Consider the following 25,515-nt stretch of genomic DNA (forward strand, 5'->3'; position numbering starts at 1 on the left):
TTGATGAAATGTCATTGCGCCAGGACATACGGGTTCTGGTTTCGAGTTGCCGTGCTAATGGAAACTCCTCCGACCTGACGACTAATCCCAAAATCCAGTAGAGGATCTGTCAGCAATTTTTTTTCCACCCTAGGCTAGTGGAAAAAATCTCACCTGCAGTCTCCTACATTCCCCGTATAAATCAAGTAGATTTTCTCTGAACGTCCAAGGGTCAATCAACCAGTCCCAAAGTATACAGATACAGGTAATGCTGTTGAATACTATAGAATACTTGAATAGTATAGAAAATCAGTAAATATTTAGGTTTACTATCTAGACAAATTAATAAATAAATAGAATATTTAATTGTTAGACATTATTTAACAGTATCATTGCTGTGCAATGGAAATTCTGGATGGACATTTAATTACTGGTGGTCTGTCAAATTACGACCCCTGTGCAAACACCTATTTGAGTAAGGGTTGCAATTAAAGGTGGGACAAAATGTATCACTCCCACCAAATACAGTTAAATTACAATCAAAGTTTGCACCCTTTGTTACATTTCAACAGATCAAACCTGTTGAAATGTATCCAGTTTAAAGGCCTGATATTTAACAGGCCTAGCAGATCTTGGCAGGGCTCGTTTCGGGGGTGCACGCAGGTACACAGCGTCCCCCACTCTTTTCACAGGGTAGACGCTGTCCCCCTGCCAAGAAGTTGGGCCCCACAGAAATATGTTGAACTTGTCCCGTGTAATTTTCAGACACCGGGACACGTTCAGCAGCACCTGCACGTTGCTTGCTTTCCAATCCCAGCAGCAACGTGCAAGCAGCAGGGATCCTTTTTTCACCTCCAGCTGGGCCGAAGTTGAGGGGCCATCCGGCCTCCTTTTGTTTGAATATGCTGACTGGGGGGTGCCTGCAACCTTACATTTAAATGTAAATGCCACAGAGGGAAACAAGGGCACAGAGCTTGCCTTCTCTTCATAGGTACTTAAGAGAGGCATGCTTTTGCCTTTGTTCTGTCCCTCTATATAAATGCAGACACTGTAAGACTGTCAGATGGGTTAGTCTGTCCCAGTATTTACACAAATAATTTAAATAGCATTATTGTATTTCTTTTATAGAGCTACGTTGTGACATTAAGAGGTCATTTGAATATTGTCTTACTTGGTCAGTCCCCCGACTTCTTTTTATAGGATTTACGCCCTGCATCTTGGGTGCACTAATCACCAAAATCTGCATGTTATTCCCAGAAAGTAGGAATAGGCGATAATTATTACATTCGACAATTCTGAACACCTAATTCTTTAATTTTTATTGGGTACGATAATCATCACATACATCAGAGCTTGAGTCTCAATCTACTCCTAAATAGTAAAGGTGTCATTAGGATGGCGGATGGACTTAGTCCGCCCGCCATTCTATCGGTGATTGGGACCGCCCGCCATAAGGGCGGGGGTCCCGTGGGGGGTATTACTGTGGCGGGCTGATCCTGCATTTTTAGCATTGTGGCGGGCGGTGCTCTCAGCACCGCCCGCCACAATGCTAAAAATGCAAAATGCATTTGCATTAACAAAGCGGCAGGCACCGCGCTGTGCCTGCCGCTTTGTTTATGCAAATGCAGGGGGGTACCACAGGTACCCCCCCCCCCGGTGCACCCCCACCTCTCCTTCACTCCAGGGGCCTGCAGGGGGCCCCTGAAGTAAAGACTGCATGCCTTTCCGTGGCGGCATCGCTGCCACGGAAAGGCATCTGTTTTGGCCCATCATAATATGGCTGGCCATATTAAACCTTTTCCGCCCCCGCCGCAAGGCGACCGGGGCGGAAAAGCGGAGGATGGTCTTTCCGTCCGCCGCGGACCTCTCCCAGCCATCCTAATGTGGTGGGGGGTCATTTCAGTGCGGATGGTGGGCGGATGGCCTCCGCCAGGCCGGCGGTGGCTACCGCCAGCCTGGCGGGGGCAATCCGCCCACCATCCTAATGGGCCCCTAAGTGTTGATTTTTTTTCCGAAGGCTGATTTTGCCAACACATTATAATTGCTTCTCTTTTTTGATTAGAGTGTGACCCTTTGATAGAGCACCGGTGTGGAGACGGAAGATGTATAACTACCCAATGGGTGTGTGATGGAGACCATGACTGCATCGACAAATCAGATGAAGTCAATTGTTGTAAGTTACATTTTATTCTGTCTGTCAAAGCAATTAATAATTGTTGTAACATAAAATGTGATGTTACCAATATACTCTTTTATTTTTTTTATTTTAACTTCATCAAATGCAGGTTTTTCTAGTCATCTTACTTATGTTTACCTGACAGTTTCTGTACAATAACACTGGTATGCAAAGAAAGGAATGATAGCTCCAATAATATACATAGAGAAACAGAAATCACTCCCTCCGATAGCGGATAATCTGAGAGAATTACTTGATAGTCATTGGCAATGGGAATTATGAAATGTGTATTTCTCTCTTTATTTCCGCATCCATCTTATCTTCTAAGTGAATCTTTTGCCCCCTTTTATAATACAAAAGTTCTTCACCGCCGCACTCAACACTGAATTCTCAACAAACTGGGCTTTTGTAACAAGATACTCTTGTGTATCCCACTCTGTTCCTGTAAGCTCATAGGTAAAGTCTTACCATGCCAGTATCACACCCATCTAGTCTACCTCACACTGCAGTGCACTGGACATGCTGATATGTCTTTCACATGTCTCCTGAACACCCGCTGGAACATGCAGGTTCCCTAGAAGCAATAGGCATGCTAATGTTATGAGACCCTTTAGACATATTGGTTTGAACCCATTGTCATATCACTCCATGCTCAATCTACAGTGATGACTTTAACCTCCATCCAGCAACCATATCATATAGAAACAAATCAGAGTGCATCCTGATTGAATTTATTAGTATTTTCAGGCGTAAAACTCAATTATATTATGTTAAAAAATAAATTCAAAGATATATACATCATACTTCTGTTCCTGAATGCACAATAGATGTTAACCCTCGCCTCACTCTTGGTCACTGTATACAGTAAGTCCCTTTACTCCTTCTTCAAATTGCATTCAAATTTGCCTATAGCCTTTATGCTCCTTTTCAGCTACATTACTTCTCGCAGGTACTATTCCATTCCGTTGCTCCATCTCCCGACCACAGCGTGAGATTTCCCCTACCATGGTCACCCAAAAAAGACTCTTCTTCACTTGTGCCCAATACTGACATCATATGTCCTGATATTTGTTTAGTGGTGTTTAAGTGGAAAAATAGAGAAAACGAATGCGGAGAAATAAGGAATTCAGTCTCCCTCTTTCACACAATGGCGCTCGAATGCTTCCGAACGTTCCTGAACTGCATACTGTGTCACCACCTTTGCTCTTTCCCTCCGTAAGGCGAACTGCTTTGGGGGCGCATCAGGGGTAAGTGACTTGGTTGTCAGGCCACTGACTCCCTTTAAATTTGCTCTTGCATCCTAGACCTGACGTCCAGGAGCTATGTATGGTCGCCCAAGACCCCGTGCTGGTTCTACTTGGCAGCAGAGGAGTGGGCGAGCAGCTGGCTGCAGGTGTGATTTGTTGGCCCTGAAGCCCCACCAAGGGTGCTCCTCCAACAGGAAGTTTTTGCTTTTTCACCTTTGTGGTCATAGTAGGTGGGTCAAGCAGGAAGAAGATGGTTGGTGCAGGCGTTTGGTCATTCATCTGGTGCAATTGGTAATGGTCCCCTTGAGAGTCATTAGAAGTGAGTTGAGTTGAGTGTGTAGGCAAATAGACCTGTATGAGTATGAATATTCTCACCAAAGCTGCTTTTGTTTGACATTCAGGCCTTTTCTCGATTCAAACCTTACTGTTTATTCCTGGCCATTGGCTTATGACAGTTGGTCTTGCTTGTCGTTATTGTTGCTACTAAAGACTGGAGTGTTTCCGCCTTGTATCTGGCCGCAGCTCCACGATTTCATTGTATCTACCCTAATCTCTGATTATTTTCCGCCACAAGTTGACCCTGGCATTGCATTCATTTATTAATAATACATTGTCACATCATTGAATAAAAATATAATCCATCTAAAAAACATTAAATTTGACCATTGTCTCTAAAATAATAAGATAAAACATATAATAATCTTCATGGTAGAGCTAAGAAATTGATGATTAATAATGCTGTGATCAATAATAAAATCTTAAAAACTAAACTTAGAGCTAATTGCTATTAAGCCCACTAATCTTCATAATATAGAAATTCGAGAGTTTTATGAGGTTGGCAACTATGCCAGACTACAAACAACAGAATCCATACATTTAAAATAAAAGTTAGTGCTGCAGATTCACACCGTTGAAGCATGCGCAAACTGCTTCGGCACACCTCCTGATCCCTAATCGATTAAACATAGGCTTCAATAACTTCCTACCTCTTACAAGCACATACAATGTGAGCCAGTGACTCCACATTTGCTGAACAAAACAAGAACATTTGGGTTCCCCAAAGTCCTTCCCAGTGTACCTGAACTCCAATACAATGAAAAGCAAAAGAGCAGTCTGGTCAATATAATTGTTTGCTGGAATGATACAGGGAACGAAAAATATTCATGTATGTCAACAATAGTATGAAGTAATTGTTGGATTTCCAAATTTTTGCCTTTTTTGAACCGAGTAAGATCGTCTTTAAATTAAATGAATTTGGCTTGTTTCATTATTTTTTGTTTCTTGTTTATTGGTAAGGATAATTGTATATCCCAAAGCTCAAATAACTACGAAGTACTAACTGAGCCGTCCAAATAAAGCTGCCAAGATTTGGCTGGGACAAGCTGCTTCTACTGTGTTTGTGCCAGATCAAATGTTTTAAACTACTAGTAATGTGGCATGCAATATTCAACTAAAAACCGTTAAAGAAGCTTCGTGCATCCTTGAATGCTTATTTACTGATTGAATTTGAATCCCACCTGTGCCTGAGAGGCGCTTTTAGCATTACCACACAGTAGCCTACACGCCCAACTCTGAACAGTGCCAGTCCAATTGAATGTTTACCATAAAATGCCACAGCTGCATAGGTAAGAGCTGGCAGCAATATGAAGCAATAATACGGAAGATAAGGTAAACCAGAGGCTCCATAAATGTAGGGCTTAAACATAGGAAAAATGCGCTTAATGCCATCTTTTTTTTATTAACATGCTGCAGAGTGGGGCATAACCCCTCCCTTCTCCCCAAACCATATACTTTAGTACGAGCAGAGTAGTGGTTCAGCACCTAAAAATTAGTGGTGACGTATGATGAAATGCATCTATCTAAAGCATACATTTTTATGTCAAATAAGACAACAATATTCATAACCAATGGCACTGAGTCACAACAAATGCATATGAAAAGGGTTTCTTCTTTCAATAAATCTTTATTCGTCTTTTTTCTTCTTCTAAAAACCACATCAGCGAACAGTAGCCAAAGTGTTTCGTCCGACAAGGACTTCTTCAGGGCTTCAAAAATCTGTACAGAAAACACTTATTTACAAAATGTAAACTGCTAGTTTGTTTAGGAAAGTGCTTTTCATTTAGGAGTATAGAAGGGTTGTATTCCGGGTTTGAGGCACCACCAAGAACAATTGTATCTTCTCCGTTTTAACACTCTGTTGGCAAGTGCAGGACATTAGTGTCTTGACTCTTCTTTCTCTTTTATGCCATATGAAAGCTTGAACTCGTTCAAGATTGACATTTCCCGAAGACAATTGACCATTGATAACTATTTTCCTCCTGAGCTATTTGGCTTTGTTCTTCATTCATGATGAGATTATTTGTTGGTCAATAAGATTCCAGGTCCAAAATAAATATTTGAGGGCCAGTTGGTGTTTGGTTTAATAGGTCGCTGTTATCTGCATACTTTAACATAGGTAATAGATATTTGGCAACTTTCAGGGAAAGTATTTGTTAGAATTGGGGGTCTCTAGTTGGCACAGGTAGGTACTTGTGACAAATAGGGACCCTCTCCTCTAGTCAGGATAAGGGGATTACACTCCTAAAATAACCCCTGCTCACCCCCTCGGTAGCTTGGCACAAGCAGCAAGGCTTTATTTATCTCAGAGGCGTTGTAAGTTAAGCATTTGTGGCCCCACACAGTAACCCAGTGACAACACTACAAATTGACACCACATAAGGTTGTATATCAAAAATAAGTATATTTTATATAGAGTTACCACAAGACCAATAAACAACAAAAATAATCCACAGTACTATTAGATTTCAAGAGTTCTGGTTAAAAAGGCTTAGATCAAGGTTCTGTGCGAGTTGGTAGCCCTACAGCGTTGTTAAAATAACACAGAGTCTAGCAAATGCAGCGGACCGCGTCGGTCCAGGCCCACTCAAATGTCGACAGACTCAGTCACAGTACCTTTTACTTGAGGCCGGCACGGGTGTGCGGGCCAGTTCCGGTGTTCGTCGCAGTGCAGAAAGGAAGCGTTGCAGGACACGTTGTCCCTGAATGCGGTGCGGCAACAGAGCCGGAGTTCGGGAGCTGGCGTCGATCAGTCCGGACAGCGGTGCAAGTCAAACGGTGCGTCGCGAAGCGTACGAGGCAGTGCCCAACTCCGGTGGGTTCACAGGACTCGAATCAGCAGCAGTGACCGCGTCGGTCAGACCAGTACGAGTCGGTGTAGTGAGGCGTTTGCACGTCGCGGTGCAGGCAACGGCTCGGTGACGGCGTCAGGTCGTAGTCGGTGAGCAGTGCCTACAGGACACCGGGTCGGTCGTGAGAGTCGGTCACAGCTCCCTGCCTCTGTAGCCACTGAAACAGCGATTCCAGCGGCAATCCACAAAGGCTGGTGAAGTCTACTGGTCCTGAGACTTCGGTCAAGGGGCAAGCTCTCTTTCAAGCCCTTGGAGGTCTTTTCACAAGTTGAAAGGAAAGTACACAAAGTTCTTTCTCCTCTCTTTGGCAGTCAGGCAACCACTGCAGGCCAATCCCCCAAGCAGCACTTCAGCTTGGGAATAGTCTCTCCTCAGTTTCCTCAGGTTCCTCTCCTCACCAGAAGTTTCGTCTTGTAAGTCCAGAAGTGATCTAATTTCATGGGATCAGGGTCCCAATACTTATACCCCAAAACCCTTTGTTCTCTGAGGGGAGAGGGGCCTGTGCCCAGTCAAAACCAGGTCTGAAGCACTCTGTTTACCACCCTTCTCCTTTCCTTTCACAGTGCAGGGCAGGCACATCAGACCTCCCTCAGGAGGTGGAGCCAGCATTGTGGAAGGCAAGTACAGTCCTGGAGCACTTTGTTGACAGTCTTCCCTCTCTTCTTTCAGTGTGCAGGGCAGAGACATCAGACGCACCACAGCAGGTGGAGCCGGCATTGTAGAGGGAAGGCCCATCCCTATTCAGGTCCCAGGTGCAACTCCTCCCTCCCATCTAGATGCAGATCTCTCTATTCACCACCAGGCTGCGCCAGCCGGTCTCTTGGAATCCCCCATTCCTGTCACTCACAAAACCAGACAAAGGAATACACAACCTCGCAGAGGCAGGCTTAAATGGTTAGGCAAGCAAATACCTACTTTCTAAAAGTGTTATTTGAAAACACAGAATATTTAAATAAACGTCACTAAAAGATGTATTTTATTATTCTGAGTCCAGGCATACTAAACTCGAATTTCCACCATGTTCTCTGAGTCGGTTAGGATTATAAACATGTAATAATCTAACAGCCCATTCTGGCCTATGGAGAACAGGTAGCCTTGCAATAGTGAAAAACGAAAATGGCTGTAATTCACTATTAGGACATGCCACACACATCAGGGCTTGTCCTACCTTATACTTACAATGCACCCTGCCCGTGAGCCTACCATAGGAGTGACTAATATGAAGATAAGGGAAGGTTTAGGGACTGGCAAGTGGGTGCACTTGCCCAGTCAGCATGACAGTCCCAGACTGCACGCAGGCTCTGCAATGGCAGACCTTAGACACATTTAACAGGGCCGCTTCTGTGGGTGACACAACCAGTGCTGCAAGCCCACTAGCAGTAATTGGATTTACACGCACTGGGCACACTCAGTGCAATGTACTAGGGTCTGACAGGTAAACCAAATAGTCAATCATAGAATCACTATTTAATACATTCATTTACAGTAGGGAGCACTTGCACTGTGGCACTGGACAGAAGTGGCTTAGTGCCCAAATCATCGAACACCAGCAAAAACACATGAGGCAACAGCAAAAATGAAAGGTAGACCCACGCCAATGGTGCCAGGTCTAATAGCATTTGTCATAGCCAATTAAATATCGAGATCTCTGGTGTGTAAGTTAAATAAAAGGGGTGTATAAGTTAATTTAAACCTCTATTTGTAAGGAATTTTTTCTTAGAATAAATGACATAGGTCCCAATTTAACTGTAACCCTGGTCTTAGTATATAGAGATGTAATAGCTTTCCGTAGAGTAGCTGAAAAACCCCATTATTGTAATTTTTACCACAAAATATTGTGGTACGCACTAAGAAATGTAGTTTCAAAGTCATAGAATGCTCCATAGATCGTCACACCTTTGAGACATAAAGCTCAGTATATCAAACCAGAGAGAACAAGATGGTTACTAAGATTGACCATCACCAACTCTCAGAAATCGACCATGTCTGAATGCAGTGAGTTTAAAGTGCTGTTAACCTGCTGGCCCAGAAATGTTTGCCTTCAAAATAGCTGCTGGGATTGCACTAGGGCCAAATAAAAGAATAGAAATGTCGGATTATTTGTGATCACCTCTGGAATAAACAATTTGAAACATGGAAGCAATGGTCTGCACTTTAATGGATGGCTTACATACACTTTGGCTGTGCATCATAGGTTGGGGAAACTGACGAGGCTCCAGTTGGCACTACGACCAAGAGTGCCATTTGAGCGTGTTAAAGACAATCAGCCTGATTCATCATTGGGCCGTTTTGCGAGTCTGAAATAGCGATTCATAAGGAATCGCTATTCCAGACTCGCAAAACGGTATTCATGTAGGAATCGCAAAAAAATATGCGATTCCTACACATTCCTTATTTGCGATTAGCAAATTGCTAATCGCAAATAAGGAATACTCCCCATTCATTCCTATGGGCCTAAAGTCCTAAAGGCCCATAGGAATGAATGGGGAGTATTCCTTATTTGCGATTAGCAATTTGCTAATTGCAAATAAGATAGCGATTTGAAGGGTGCCAGGGGTGTCCAAAGGACACCCTGTAGCACCCCTCAAATGCACATTTGAACAGGTGTTGCGCACACACATGTCCAAAGGACATGTGTGTGTGTAACATGCAAAAGAAAAAAAATGCACTAAAGTGCTTTTTACTCTTTTTTCGCAATTTACCACCAAGTCAGACTTGGTGGTAAATTGCGACCAAATATTGCGATTTCGCAATTTCTAAATGGTTGATGAATTGCATTTAAGGAATCTCTATTAGAGATTCCTTAAATCCAATTCCTCGCAAATATGCGATTTCGGTAATAGCGATTTTTGCATTTGGGATGATGAATCCCAAATGCAAAAATCGCACACGCAAAGGGCCAGATTCTCAGAATCGGGCCCTTTGCGAGCGCAATTACCTTTGATGAATCAGGCGGAATGTTTTGCTGAACTTATTGTTTGTGATATCAGATATATGGCTAGATACTACGCTTTTATCGGTCAAAAACAATTTGCTGTTATTGGGTACATACAGCAATTTAACATGAATTTACCAATCTTTCGAAGACTCTCTATTTCCTTGTCTTCTTGCTCCATCGTCAACAAAGTGAGTGGCATAATTCCAGGACTTTCCAATCACTGGTTTTCCTAACTTCAAATAAAATGCTTATCTCGCGCTTCACTTTTAGCCTTCCAGGTGCCTTCTTATTTTGAGCCCTTAAACAGTAATTGCTCCACATTTCTTAATGAGGGCGTTATTATAGTATGCTTTATTGCTTCTACCTCTCTAGTGAACCAAGCATTACACTTACATGGGGAGAGGAGGTACGGGTGCCGAATGTATAGCTGTTCTCCACTCACTGATTACCAGCTTTTGTGCTTGACCCATAGTTTGTTTGTTGCCAATGTGGCTGGTTCAATTGAATCAGGCAGGAGTCAGAACTTTGTTTATCTCTTTCCACTTTATTCTACTTAAATTCTGAATACATTCAAGATTTCCTACCCACTGCGCTGTGTCATTTCGTGTGTGAGCGCAATAAATAGTGATTAACTGTGAGAAGTGTTCACTGCCAACTCTAGGGAATATTTCGAAATCAAGGATATTCTTAAAGAGGTCGACTGAGAACATAGTATAATCCAAAAGTGCCTGTTGACATGCAGATATGAGTGTGAGGGAGTTTGAGAGTGGTACATACATCCTTTGGGACGTGGCTGTTTAGTTGCTGCGATTCTAGCTATAAAAAGCATTCAGAGTTTCTTCCCCCAATTTTTCACCCTTCCTTTTAGTTCAGCTACAGTGAGGGATATTGCGGCATGAGTCGTCTTCTATCACCCAGTCCTCTAGTGCATTGCGCCTGAACTATTTGAGGTTAATAATGTCCCTTGTTAAAATCATATAAGTCTCTACATAGTGAGACATAATTTGAGAACATAAATTGGGAAGGGCTCTCAAGAGTTCTTTTTTCCTGTTTCTACAGGGGTTTATATACACGCTGCACAGAATATAAAGAAACTGAGGTGAGTTAAGAGTGCTGGGGATAAATTATAACTTGACTACTACATTTTCTTTCAAATTTAACTCTACATCTGCGGTCAAGTTAAGTTTATTAGATACATAGGTGGATAAATAATTCCCTCAGGCATTGCCTTCTTATTGCACTTTGTAGCTACAAAGTGAAAGTCCAGATAGCCATTTACTGGGGTCTCTCTAAAGGCCCACAAGTGCCTTGTAAACATGCTATTCCCCCCCCCAAAAAGCAGTTATCTTAGGATTTATAGACCATCTTTAATTTTTTGTTATTAGTTATTTTTCTAAGAGCATAATGGTTTCTATATTGCTTTCAGTACTGCGTTTTTAATAATATAGTTAGGGGCGTTGTGCTAGTGTATTAGCTAGCAATTTCCACTTATTTCACTGTCATTTTGTACCTGAGTAGAACAAATACGAACATAGCCAGGCACCTAGTTAACATCCAACTTGGGGAGCTATTTACTATATCTGTATTAGGGCCTCTTGCTCAATGTAAACCTTGATTTTTCCAACTCAAGTTGTGTGTGTTCTTGTCATGACAGTGCACACGGATACTTCTCTCTAGGAGCATTGGAGGGCATAGGCCCACTCCACTCATCAAATAAACAACTTATTGTTTAAAAAATGTATAGCTAAAGCTTGACTAGTCAGTGTCACTATGGTTGGCTCCCTAACCTCTGTCTCTGTTGGTGGTTTAAGCAAGATTGTTGTAATTTCTTTGCTTTTTGCGCATCTAAAGGCAGAATGTGATTTTAATAACCTAAGAATGTTGCACCTATTCAACATATTAAATGGGCCTTTGGAAATGCATTCTGGGGACAAAATAAATTTGGGCTCAACATTTGGCAGTTTTAGTTGCTGTCCACTTGATCAAGTTTCTTTTCCAGCCTGGGTTTGGGAAGAGAACTATTTGCTAATAACTTGGAGTCCCTGTCCTGAATGAGTGAAGTAGATTTGAGCTGATTACTCACTTACAAGCATGTGGGACAGCTGATTTTTAAACACCAGAAGGGCCCTTGCGCTCTGACCAACATTGATGCGTCAGCAGCATTTGAGGATCACCTCCGATCTCCTATGTGGAAATAGTGGTCTACATCCTCATTGGCCTACGTTGACTACTAGGCTTAACACCCATCAGTGAATTTGGATTGAGGTGTGGGGTGATGGCAGTGCTAATGTGGCCAGAGGGTAGAGCGGTAGGGAAGATCCCGGTGCGACTTGCCTCCCACTGTGTCCTCTCTGCCTCCCCACACCTTTTACACTGGTCAGATATCTGTCCCCGACTTTTTTGTCCCTCCCCCATTAAGCCTTGAGATTAGGTGAGATCCCCATGCCTGGAGTGCTGCGGTGCTGTGGTCCACAGCCGGGGAGCTGAGCGGAGGCTCGGGCACACTCACAAGGCCTCACATGTGCTGGGAGTGTTATGTACACAGAGGGCGGTGGGCCCATGCTTTCCTGTTGTCGCTTGCCGGCCGATTCCTCGCCAGGTGAAGGGCTGTTTCTAGCCAGCTCTCTGGTTGGTGTGCAGTGACCGTCTTTTCATTCCTACCACTTTCCATTGGGACATTTCTGCAGTTGCCACCTCAAGGACACTGAGGGCCCGATTCACAGAACTAACTTAAGACAAAATCCTAAACTTACTACCATTTTGGTATTCACAGAAGGCCCTTCTCATTTTGGTATTCATGGAAGGCCCTTCTCATTTTGGTATTAACAGAAGTTTAGGATTATGTCTTAAGTTAGTTCTGTCAATCAGGGCCCTGAGGATCTAGGTAAGTCAGTGATTGACAAGCAGGACCCGCGCACACCCAGAGGTAATTGTTGGGTGATTGCGCTAACAGCGCCTCTAATATTCTGCTGGTGCACAACACATTCCTGGCATTTCACCAGACACTGTGGAACAAGATAAGTTGGAGGGCGGATAAGTATCAACCAAGGCCAAGCAGTACAAGGCACACACTAGTTACTCCAATCTTCATTGCTGGCCAGGTTAAGTAAAAAGGGGCAGTTAGTGGACACATATATGGCTATGTCCTATCCCACTCCCTCCCCTAAGCTTATCCTTCTGATTGTACATCCCTTGACCACCTTGAGGGGCCCTCTACCACTTCAGACATCAATAGTTAAACTATAAGATTGGGGAACGTCAGAGCCGCCCCCAAACCAACGATTCACAGAGGTCAGAAACATACACTACCTCCTTCATTCAAACAAAACAAAAACAAAGGACAGACAGTGCCTTTTTTCAACCATAGGTAGGATTTTTTTAAAGAGCTCAATGGACTCTTTTAAATTATCACTCCTTAAAGGCCCTGGGGCTGTAATTTTCTCAACAACTAATAGCAAGGTGGCTGGGCTGCCTTCTCCAGTTAGTCGAACTATAAAATCCTCTCTTTGTACCAGTATCGTCTCTGATGTCATTGATACAACTTCGAAATCTTCTGTTACAGCTGACCTCAACCTCGGTTCAAAGTATGAAGTTCTGGTGCAAACAGTGAATCTTTCACCATTGGTGACATCAACCTTAAGGACCATCCCAATAACTTCCACAAAACATTTATATCTTCATCACCTGGCAATTTGGGCACTGCCTATCCTGGCAAACACTCTATAGAAGGGTTGTCTTGCTCTTTCACCAACAAATCATCTCCAGAAACACCTGGCAAACTACTTACTGTCTGTCCGGGGAATCACAATACAAAAGGCTGAGCTTGTTTGCCAACTAAACAGACATCACCATCCTCTAAAAATAAATCACTCTCTGCAGTCATTAACTAGGGGGATCAATCTTCGCTTGTCAATGAACAAGTGGAGCCGCCTAGCCAAATTGTTACATCACATGTAGCCAGCCCCCTGAGCCCAATTCTGCCATGGCCCTGGCGAATGTGTTTAGATCACCTTTATTCAAGTGGCCAAAGGCATCTAACAACAAGATGGAGCAGCCTTCTGAAGGATGCGCTTATGGTCAACACCACTCATTCGCCTCCCACATGTATTCAATCCATAAAGGATGTGAGTAATGATCCTTCTATTCCCCCCTGCGACTGCTTTGGATCTTCTTTTGAAAACTTTTCAGTCCAAAATGGATGCTCTAAACCAGGGGTCTTCAAACCGGTCCTGGAGGGCCGGATCCATGCCAGATTTTTAAAATTACTACATGTATCTCAATGAGGATATCCAAAAAAATCTGGCATGGATCCGGTGCTCCAGGACCGGTTTGGAGACCCCTGCAACTACCACTCAAATAAAATGGATGTACAAGTCGACCTTCTGAACCCATTAGCCATATTTTTATCGCTGGTATAGACACCAAACTCTGTGAGTTAAATAATTTAATAATCCACGCTCAGCCAGAGCACGTGGTCCAGCACACAGCATGTTCCTGCTCACCGCTTATCAAAAAAATTAGCATTCCACCCTCAGCTCTGGATATTTTTTACTTATGAAATTAAAGTAAAGCTGAGACTCCACTTACCAAAAGCCAGGTCAAGCATTCTAAGGAAACTTCGCCTAGACTCCCAATGGAACTTCGAAACCATCTATGCTCATCAATACAGCTGAGTGTTCATACCCCGTTAGTCTGGAGGATTATCAAGCCACTAACTAAATAGGTGATGAGAAACTACTCCTCACCCCAGTCAACTTAACGGATGTCCCACACAGTCTCAATCAGACAAGAAAAACGCAAGTTATGTTATGTTATAGTGATTTGTATAGCGCGCGGCTGCCCCAGCCAAGGGGCGTCCCGGCGCTGCGAGAAGACTAAATGCAGAAAGTTAGAAGCACAGAGAGAAGAAGAGGCATTACTGAAAAAGGTGAGTTTTGATGGCCTTTCTGAAAGCCAAAAGGTCCTGCATGCCACGGATTGTTTCCGGTAGACTGTTCCATAGCTTGGCAGCTAGGAGGCTAAAGGATCGACCGCCTATTCTGGCCAGTTTGGTACGAGGGATGATCACGAGATGTTGTCCCTCTGAGCGAAGCGACCTCCTAGGAGTATACTCCGACAGGAGGGGGCACAGCATTGGGGGAGAGGCGGTTTTAAGAATTTTAAAGGCTAAACAAAGTGCCTTGAACTGGATCCTTTTGCCCACCGGGAGCCAGTGCAGTTTTTTCAAGGCTCCGGCCACCGAAGAGTGGCGGGGGAGGCCTACCAGCGCCCTGGCAGCCACATTCTGGACTCTCTGTAATCTGTAATTTTCTTCAAACAAGTTCTATCTGTAGTATACCTTATCAGAAATCAGAAAACGTCTCTGCAGTACAAATTTCCATAAATAAAATGTTGTGGATGAGGCTTTCCCCGTACACAATCATCTGAAACATCAGGAAGGAATTAAAGTTGGAACAACAAGCGTGCAAGAAGCACCTCCTATGGGTTTTTTCCTGTTTTCAATCCTGCAATAATTGAACCGGGGCAAACTGACATCCAAAGCAAGGTGGGACACATCACACAGCACCCTGTTGTTGCTCACAGGGAGAACCAAAGTCCCACACTCACTAACTCCCTGAATCCTGGCAACTTCAACACTTCAACATCAGCATTACCAGACACTCATGGTGAAGTAGAAAATACTGCATGGCTTACAGCTGTTGCTAAAAGGGGTAGTCAAGGTCCCTCACTTATTACCAACTTAGACTGTGGCAACCCAAATTCTTTAATTCCACACACAGCTGACTCTGGAAAAGAATGCAGGGGGTCAGAAACTCATAGCACTCACAATGATGCGAGTACCACTAACCTACCTTTGCATAGTCAAGATATTTGCTCACAAATGTCAACAAAGGACAACCCTTTTCGCAATGCTTGCACACAAGGAAATAGCACTTACAGCTCAAGTGCTTCATGGCTGAGTAGGCTCTTTACATCAAGGCATTTTCAAACAGAGTACAATCCTTCTCGTAACACTTTCACTCAAGGAATCAGTACCAGTAGTCCAAGTGCTCCATGGCTAACTAGGTTCAATCAGCAGCCACAATCTTGCTGCTATACCTCACGGCCCATCCGGTCATATGTTCCTTTAGCCCTCCCCCCACAAAGATGTTATACATGAGTATGCGTTCCACGAATGTTCACAAGGATGGGCATCACAGGATCCCCTTGCAAAAGGCAATAATGTGACGCTCGCTTCTTAGCTTAATCCACCCACCTTGTTTACAGCAGTCTGAACTAACTCTACAAGGAGCATAGAGCAAGCCCAGCAGGTTCAAGACGTCCACCTGATTAGTAATAATGGCAACATTACCGATAAATTATCCCCGGTATGACCTCTTATCAGAGCAAAGATTAGGTAAGTCGAAAACCTTGCTGCAACTAAAATACCCCTCGAAGGGTTGTTACGACACGTTAAATAGGGGCAACATTTTAAAGTTACTTCATGCCCTTCCCAGTCTGGCGAAAATAACTTACTCAGACATTGAATCTGTCAAATTCCTCCACATCAAGCAAGCCATCTTCAGGAAGGAATGCTCGTTATGGACCTCAGAAGAAGCTCTGAGCCTGTTGCTCTAGGACAAAAAACTGCATTCAGTAACTGAGGCATAGATATCCTCCTAAATTCTGCTCCGTGTGGCCCGACCACAATAATCCCTGTAGAGTGCAGTTCCACACTAGCAGTTTCCAAGATGGCAAAAAGGGAGCTTACTCTTCACTAAAAAAAATGCTTTGGATAAATATCTGCCCAGCAGAACCAGAATCCAGGCGCCTATTAAAGATCACCTAAACAGTAGGGCTATGCCATGAACAGACGACTGGGGCTGGCTACAATTTGCCCCACATGCCGAGCCAAACAAGCATTGGCATACCCAATAGGTCTCGCTTTTGGGACCTTAAAAGTGATTAGCCATGCAACATATGATGTTGTTTAATGAAGGATATTGTGCTGGATAACTAAACACTTATAATGTTCCAAAGGCGAGACCTATTGGCTATGCTTTGTGGGGGCCTTATAAGTGTTTAGGTAGAGCTATTGACTTTGCCAATGTTTCTAAGCTGTGCTGTAGAGAAGTGTGGCTCCTGTGCAGCGTGCTGAGAAGTTGTAATTAAAAAGATTAAGAAGCACTGAGTGATGCTGTGGTGTTGTTAAGTTATGCTGTGCTGGCCCTGAGTTATGCAGTGGTGGCGTTGAGTGATGCTGTGCTGCCCCTTAGTGATCCTGTGGTGGCCCTGAGTGATGCTGTGCTGTTCAGGAGTGATGTTGTGGTGGTGCTGAGTGACGCTGTTGTGGTGCTGAGTGTTGCTGTGGTTGCCTAGAGCTATGCAGTGGTGGTGCTGAGTGATGATGTTGTTGCGCTGAGTGATGTTGTGATGGCGCTGAGTGATGTTGTTGTGCCCTTGAGTGATGTTGTGGTGCCCCTGAGTGATGTTGTGGTGGTGCTGAGTGATGCGGTGGTGGTGCTGAATGATGCTGTCGTAGCGCATAGTGATGCTGTGGTGGTGCTGAGTGATGCTGTGGTGTACGTAAAGGATGCTGTGGTGGTGTAGAGTGATGTTTTTGTGTCCCTGAGTGATGCAGTGGTGGTGCAGAGTGATCGTGGTGTTCTCATACCAGAGTACTTTTTCACACGCGGACTGAGCTGCCGTCAGCTCACATTTACTTGCAAGAGTTGAACCTATAGTGTCAAGTACAGTCGCTTCACTAAATATTCTGCAACTGGAAAGCTTCACTATATCAAAATGTGTAGTTTCTCAACATGGGCAGTCGTAATACTGAACAGTGTTTAAAGGAGGTCAGTTATACATATAAAACCAGCTCTTCCGAAGCAGTCTGGCAATGCCTACCATCCCCCATGATATGCCTGGCTTCCAAGGAAGGTCTGTCGAGGTCCAAGAGAACCGGCGGGCAGCAGGAGCCTTTCTGCCCCTAAGTGAGCAGTACGGAGTCTCATGGAGAACAAACCTGCTCCAGTCTGGACTTCATACACTTCCATATTCCAGCCTCAAACATGAATGGTGTCTCCTGCATGCCCATACGGTATACAAACTAGCAGAGCACCTTCTAATGTGTACAAAATTTTAGTTGGACTGAAAACAAGTGTTTTTGATGCAAATTTTCCTGAACAAATAATATACAGCCTAAATTCTGTAGGGTATTTTAAAGGTATGGTGGGAGTTTCTCATGCATGACAACACTTTTTTTAAAAATGTTACTGTTGTTTTTTTAAGTTGTTCAAGCCGTTAAATAGTCACTGCAGGAGCTGAGAAGCTAAGAAGGGGGAGGGGTGAGTAACAGATGTAGGTCAGGGTGTCGAACAGGTTTGATATTTATGGTGCTAAAAGGAAGAGCCTCAAAGTGCTGGCCTTTACCCCAAAAACAATGTCCTTTGGCAGGTGGTAAGTCTGTGGGACTGGGGTGGAAAACCTTTAGTGACAATTGGCTGAAAGGCCAGAAGACCTCTAGTGAGACAGACAGGCACCAGTCAGAGCACACTGAAGGTTAAGCAGTGATCTGGATATGAATCGTTTGATGTTTTCATGCCAGTAGACTGTGGTGAAAGAACACCACAAAGATGATGAGAAGCAGAGCTTTAGGCAGGATACATGCCTTTCACAGTGCTACCACCAGCCTGAGGCAGATACCTTTAAATTTGTCAGGCTGTGACAGGACACTGAAACTATGAATCCCTTAGTGTTATGATATGGCACTGAAGAAGGATCCTCAGATAACAGAAGCATGAAGGAGAGGCTATTGCCATGTGTTACATTTTCTTCTGTGCTGCAAATGTCAGTTCTGGTCTGCAGTCCGGCCCACAGAGGCATCAATGTAAAATGTAGGGTGTGGCTTAGCAGAGAACAGGAACAAGGCCACCATCTGAGAGTTCAAATAAATGTGATATTTTGTCTCCATATTTGGGCACAGAGAAGGCAATCTACAACCACTTGCAAATCCTACTGGATTCGAAACAGAACCATCTCTGGAACGAACTAGACCCAACCCAAGTTCAGGAAAGATCACTTTAAAAAAACACCTTTAGAACACCAGTCACAGACTGGGGCAACTCCCAGCTTTCTTCCCCCAGGGTTGACTTCCATTGACATGATCGGAGATGTCAGGTCTTGTTTCTAAGAAGACGACCTCAACCAACCCATAAATCTGCAGTTTTTAAATCTGACTCTTCGACCAAACCCACCATGTAGCGCGTACACAAAACACCTTAAATAAATAGGTTTTCACTTCTGTAGGATTCGTTTACAGTGGATTTACTGGCCGACAGAGCCTGCTCCGTGCAGGAAATGTATCCAAGATGCAACTCGAGCTTTCGCAGACAAAAATAAGTTGTGCAAAAAACCTAAAAGTTAAATTAATGTAAAAAAGGACACATTACTGCCTTAAACTTGGCTTCGCTCGATGTTTAAGCCGACAACACATACGTGTCCACCAACCTGCTGGAAACGTTGCAGACTGAGCGAACACGTTGGTGAAGATTTTCAGGTTTAAACAGTTCTGGAAGCCAGGGCGGGTTATTGCAGCACTCAGCCCTAGGCGGCGTGCTCTAAAGGGCTGAACAACATGCAGATTGCAAAACGTTCACAACCCAGTTCCATTAAAGAGAATAATAGATACTCTGCAAATATGCCCAGGCCACTTTTGAGGTGCAATCCCTCGAGGCCTTGCTGGCAGAAAGGGCCCAAAGTGAATTGCAGGGGACTGGAGAATTAACTTCGAACAAGTCTGTGGAGAAACAAAAAGCTAATTAAAGCGTCCCTAGGTAAACAGGCGTGGCCAGAGGTGCGCCTGTTTACAGGAGGGCAGCCCTTCCTCCACCCGACCCAAATCTTTTATATGCAACTGTTCCGCCTGGAGAGTTGGACAGTCAAACGTCAGGCCTTGAAAATGTCCTTCTACGCACCCGCAGACCGCAGTTAGGTCTGTTTAAGAAAGGTGCGTCTGCAGAGGGTATAGAAAGCAAATACACCCGTAAAAAAGTTCGGATACCTCTTGTACTCCGCATCTGGAGTTCACATGGACACAGAACATGTGCACTCATTTGTGCTACTACTGTAAAAACATGCTGCAGAAAAGAAAGAAAGAATCATCGCCTTATCCACAGGCCATGCAGGCCGCTATCGCTATTTACTGAGAATTTCACAGACTAATCGAATTATACGGAAAAGTACATACATACTTTTGTAACTAAACAAGCATTAGCCGCGCGCCCGTAAAAAAGACGCCGCGCAGCCACGAAAGGTCATAGTTATCGCGATCACAGTGAAAGCGAAAGTGATCGCGATGACGCGCTCTGTGCTCAAAAAAATAAAATAAAAAATAAAAACCGCAAGTGGTGATGCGAGTTGTGCGCGCGATGGGAAAAAGTGCTGTGCAAGTCACGCGCGATTGTGCGCGTAATAGCAAGCTGGTGGCCGGCAAGGTAGCACTTTTGAAGCAGCTACTAAATTTTCTCGCTGGATCAGACGAGACCTAAAAATTTACCTGAACCCTCTCTACTCACTTCACCTGTTATTGATAGGAACACTGGTTTAATAGCCTATTGAGAAACATGGTTCTCAATCCTGCTGCCAGGGTTCCTCGAATTCTTTTAATCCCACTATCAAGTCCATGAAGTTTGGAGGTTCTTTTGAGTCCCTTGCCATCTACACCTCAGTTGCCCTGAACTGAAATAGCGCTGTCTTGATGGAGGATAATATTAATATATTATGTGTGGCATTCAAGGGCTTGCTTCCAAACATACGCAAGTCACTATTACTGGTCAATATATATGCTCCTCCAAACACCAAAAAGAAGCTAGAAATAATTGGAAATTTAAACATCTATCATCATGGACACAAGAGTAGGAGATAAAGAAGATGAACTCCGGGTTACGGGGAATTTTAACATGAACTTAATATTAATTCCTGAGCTTGATGAAATGATTATTGTCCAGAACCAGTTAATTGGAAGCCCTGTTCAGGGTACCAGGGAAATAAAACATTGTGACGAGAGAGAAAGGAACATCTAGTCAGAGTGCTAGAGCAGTGGCAAATCCGAGTTTTGAATGGTTGATCTGAGCAAAACACTATGGGCATCATTGGGATTGCGGGCGGACTTTGTCCGACCACCATCCTCACGGTAAAAGGGACCGCCCGCCATATGTGCGGGGTCTCGTGAGTGACATTAGGATACGCCCATCACACTGGTGGGCGCATCTTGCATTTTTAACATTGCGGTGGCCGGTGCTTGTGCATACACATCGTGGCATACACATCGTGGCAGGCACCGCGCGTTGCCTGTCATGTTGTGCATGCACATGAAGGGGGGTACCATAGGTACCCCCCATGTTCCCCCCAACCCCCCATCATCCTGGGGCCCGCAACGGGCCTCCTAACTTAAAAACAGCATGCTTGCCGCCACGGAAAGGCTCCCTCCTGTCTGCATCCTGATATGGATGGCGGTGTCTCGCAGACATCGCCACCATATAAAACCATATTCTGCCTTGTCGACCGGGCAGAAAAGCGGCGGACGGTCATCCCGTCTGCCAAGGTCCCCCCCTCCATACTAATATGGCTGGGAGAAATGGGTGGCAGCTGGCTAGGATGTAGGGCGGATCGCCACCGCCATGCGGGCGGTGGCGATCCACTCTACATCCTAATGGGCCCCTATATCTATGTTCACACTCCAGACTGCCACTTCACAAGCCATTCTAGACTATATGTTAATCAGCTTTCCACTGTTTCCCCTTGTTGCCTCATTTCGACATAGGAGCAAGGCTGGAAAGTGACCACTTTCCTGAAATATTGGAGCTCTTGGGTTACCCTTCAGTAAACCATCCAGTGAACGTGATTCCTGGCTCTCTGCACACAGTAAATAAACAAATAAAAAAATGGTCTAATAATTCAGTTATATGCATAAAAGCTACAGTTTTGGAGTCCTGTCAAAAAATAAACTCTAATCCGCCTGAAAGCTACGTAGTATTTACAAACTCTTGTTAGACAAGCTCAGTAATTCTACGCCACCATGTTCTAGAACTGGTAAACGGGATTGTCCAACCTTGAAACAAGAACAGAGAAGATATCACCAGCCTGCAAACTGGCAACAAAGAAGCTCAATCAAGCTCTGAGAGCACTAAGAAAATCACCAAACAATCTAACAGAGCTCTTACATGCCCATCACCTCAGGAAAACCTAGAGAAAGCTATTTTGGAATTAGAAGAAGAAATCGGATGAAGCATATTGGGCAAACATTTCGAAGTAAAACATTGAATTCCATGACTTCAGCAAAAGATAACTCGAGAGCTTTAGATGCTAATGCTAGCAAACATTCGATTATTAACAATAGACAGTCTCTACCAACACCTAGCAGTTGAAGTAATAAGAATAAAATCATATCAGATTGAAAAAATAATTGTGGGAGGTTGGCTTTCATGGTGCCTCTGCCCCAAATGGCAATCCCCAAGCGATATACAAAACAAACATTTGTTATTGGGCAAGGAAACTGACTATGGTCTTTAACGCTGATATACAGGCACTGTCTGTCCCTAATTCCTGGAGAGGTTCAATTGTCAATCCAATCTTTAAGGGAGGGTGACAGGTCCAACTCGAATAATTAATGATTACCAGCCTAAATTGACAGTGAAGCAAAGCATTTTTCATCCTATATTCTTGAGGATTTTTGCACACGTATACGGGATCGCAGTATAATCCCCCTATATCAAACTGGTTTTACACAAGAAACTGTGATTGTTGCCAATATAATGGGGTTAGCTTTTATTTTTGGTATCATGTTATCTAAGCGGCAACCATTGTACATGGTCTTTATTGATTTTTTTAGACCGAGTTCAATAGCATACCACATTATCATCTCTGGCTTAAATTAATGACCTGGGGCATACCGTAAAACCTGTTGCAAGCTATCCAATTACTATACACAGACACTTGGTTAAGGATTAAAATAGGTAACACCACTTGTTTGGCAAGTAAAATCTTCATTCATCTAGGCCCTAAACAAGGATGTGTGTAGGCACCACTGTTATTTAATCTTTTCCTAGCCAACTTGTCCATAGTTTTGGACCAAGTCAATTCTCATGCACCTAAGCTCGAGATTTTCATCTTTCTGAGTTGCTATATACTGATGATGTGAAACTGCAGAGCCAAACTAAAATCGACCTTTAACATCTAATAGATCAATTCAATGTATATTGCTTTGCCAAAGGAAAGGCAATACACTAGTCTAAATCCAAAGTTATGGTAGCAAGCAATTGAATCAAAAGCCATTATAACTAGCACCTTCAAGAACAACCCCTGGACATAGTGTTTGAATATAAATACTTGGTGGTGGTGTTTTTATGAAAAAGGCTCATTCAAACATCAAAAGCTACAAATCTCACAACACCGTAACGCTCTAGCTCAGGCATTTCGCTCTCTGTGAAGTCTTCTGAAGAGCACATCTCTTGGCCCCTTCTTAAAGATCATGAACGCTAAAGTATTCTCTACATTAACCTATGGCAGTGAGGCACTGTGTGGCTGTGACGGTCTACAGCTGGACACTACAATCTCAAGGAATTACAGGCACATTTTCAATCTGCCAAAAATGTTTCACTGGCACAAATTCGTTTAGAATGTTGAATTATTATACAGTCTCTAGCTAGACAAGGAGCTTATATTCAGACTTGTTGTAAGCCAAAAAGCACAGGCAGCTTTTCAATGAACACAATACTATGGTCTACTTTTGTTGACTGCCATCAATGCCTGGCAGGCTGTACCTGGACTCTGCTATACACTCCTTTTGGAACCTGAAAAGACCATACACTGGCCTAAAATAAATCATCAATTGCAAGACAAGGAAGCTGTTGGTGGTGGCAAATAAAGCAACACTGTCCAAAAGATCATATGGTGTTACAGAATTCCTAAAACCTCAGCCTTACTTTGATTCTGGTTACTCACTATTCCTAGAACAGAAGTTCATGCTTTTTCACTTTGGCCATTTACCAGCCTTATTGCAAAGACTCCCTTAGTTAAAGACCAGCAAACAAAGCTGAAGGTGTCTATGTGGAGTTTGCAAGGAGTATATGGTCCAGTTGGTTTGTATTTGCCCAGCTCTGATGCATGACAGAAGGGAACCTATGAGGTTGGCTTTTTAGCAAGAGGAATTCACACATACCGCCAAGTAATTCTTGCTTGTTCTGAACACAACTGACTCTATATTAAATTGTAGTTTTACTAAGGGCCTTATTACGGGTTTGGCGGTCCATGAACCCCGAACTTGGCAGTCCAACTGCCGTACTATGAGTTTGGCGAATTGCCATTGCAAAGACTGCGGCTGAACTTCAACACCGCCAGCACACAGCAGAGCACTGGGTTCACAGTCCAGGAAAAGCAGTGAGGTACACGAGCATTACGAGTTGGCTCCTTGACAAGCTGACCGTGGCAGTGGGACTACCATCTTCAAGATGGCAGAAACAAAGTATTTGGCGTGAGCACTCACCCCTTTCTTGTTCTTCCAGGAGGAGTTAGAAGTGTATCCCTTGCTCCAGCTCCCCTCCCTCACAGCAGCATCTTCACCCCTAGGAATATGACCCTGTTTTTGGCGATATACAGGTAAGTCCTTTTTGTACCATATACCCATTGCCTGGACTGCCCATATATGGGCCGGACTCTGGCAATGGGTAGGTGGTATCTTACCACATGTTTCATTCATATGTGTGCATTCGAAGCATATGCATTTGAAATGCTCACGCAGGCATCAATATATATGGAAAAGTAATCACCACTGCCGCAATATCTCTGCAGCTACACCGCAGGCACCGCAGTAAACTCGTAATACGGCGGTCGGAAGACTACTGGTACATCGATCTTCTGGAGAACACAGCCGCAGTGTTTGAGTGGTCAGATTTCCAAACTCGTAATAAGACCCTAAGTATTTAATAAGGCTAGATCAGAAAAATCAAGTAATTTTTAAATCGCACTATATTATATGCACTGTTTCTTTGCACTTTGTTCTTTTTGTATGCAATGATTTTAATTAACTATGCCCAATAGAGTTACTTTACCTTACCCTCTAAGGACTGTGACTGCACTTGCAGAAACTAGGGCCCTGTTAAGAATAAGAGGTAGTGCCTGAGAAGGGCACCAACTTTATGTCTGCGTACATGAAGTTAATGTGGAAGGAGTGTGGGGTAACTTACACGTTCTCCACACCCTACTATCCATAAACCAATGGGCTTGTGGAAAGATTTAACAAAACCCTAAAAGGCATGATAATGGGCCTTCCAGAGTCAATGAGGTAGAAGTGGGACATCCTCTAACCATGCTTGCTTTTTGCCTACAGGGAGGTGCCACAGAAGGGAGTTGGGCTTAGCCCGTTTGAACTTCTCTATGGTTACCCTGTTAGGGGACCTCTGAGTCTGGTAGTAGGGGTGGGAGCAAGCTCCCAAGAACCCTCCCTCCCCGATGTATTTATCTACATGCTAACCTTGGGAAGTAGTTGGCTAAGTTATAGAAGGAAGCTTCTGAGAGCTTGGAGGCCAACCAGTAAGTCAGGAAACAATGGTATGACCAGATCGCTACCATGGTGGAATATCCAGTGAAGCCCAGGGCCCGACAAGACCATTGGGCTGGTCCCTATGATATAGTTGAAAGGTAGAGAAAGGCCACCTACCTGATGGACCTCAAGACATCCAGTAACACCTTAGGGGTACTCCATAGCAACTGCCTCAAACCCCACTATGAGATGTCTGAGGTCACCATGCTGCTGTGACAGATGATAGGGAAGAGGAGGAGAGTGAACCTTTCTTGACCTCCTGTTATCTAAAGAGAAATATGGGTCAGTGGAGAGTGTCAGCTTCTCCCCTACCCTGTCCCCAGAACAGCAGAGGAACTGTCACCAGTTGTTGGGACTGTTAGCCTCTCTTTTCTCCCTCAAACCTGGGTTTACACATCCGTGTACTC

At 43.9% G+C, this 25,515-nt stretch overlaps 1 protein-coding gene across 1 annotated transcript in view; it reads left to right on the plus strand.

The window, feature by feature from the left end:
• The window catches only part of CORIN (corin, serine peptidase), a 1,855,778-nt gene that overhangs the window by 1,183,061 nt on the left and 647,202 nt on the right, over positions 1-25,515 (plus strand). The window contains exon 8 of the mRNA XM_086962682.1: positions 2,042-2,152. Coding sequence (XP_086818808.1) covers positions 2,042-2,152 — 111 coding nt within the window. The remainder of the gene's footprint in view (positions 1-2,041; positions 2,153-25,515) is intronic.

Source organism: Lissotriton vulgaris, chromosome 3_1 (genome assembly GCF_964263255.1).
Source record: "Lissotriton vulgaris chromosome 3_1, aLisVul1.2, whole genome shotgun sequence".
NCBI classification, from domain to species: Eukaryota; Metazoa; Chordata; class Amphibia; order Caudata; family Salamandridae; genus Lissotriton; species Lissotriton vulgaris.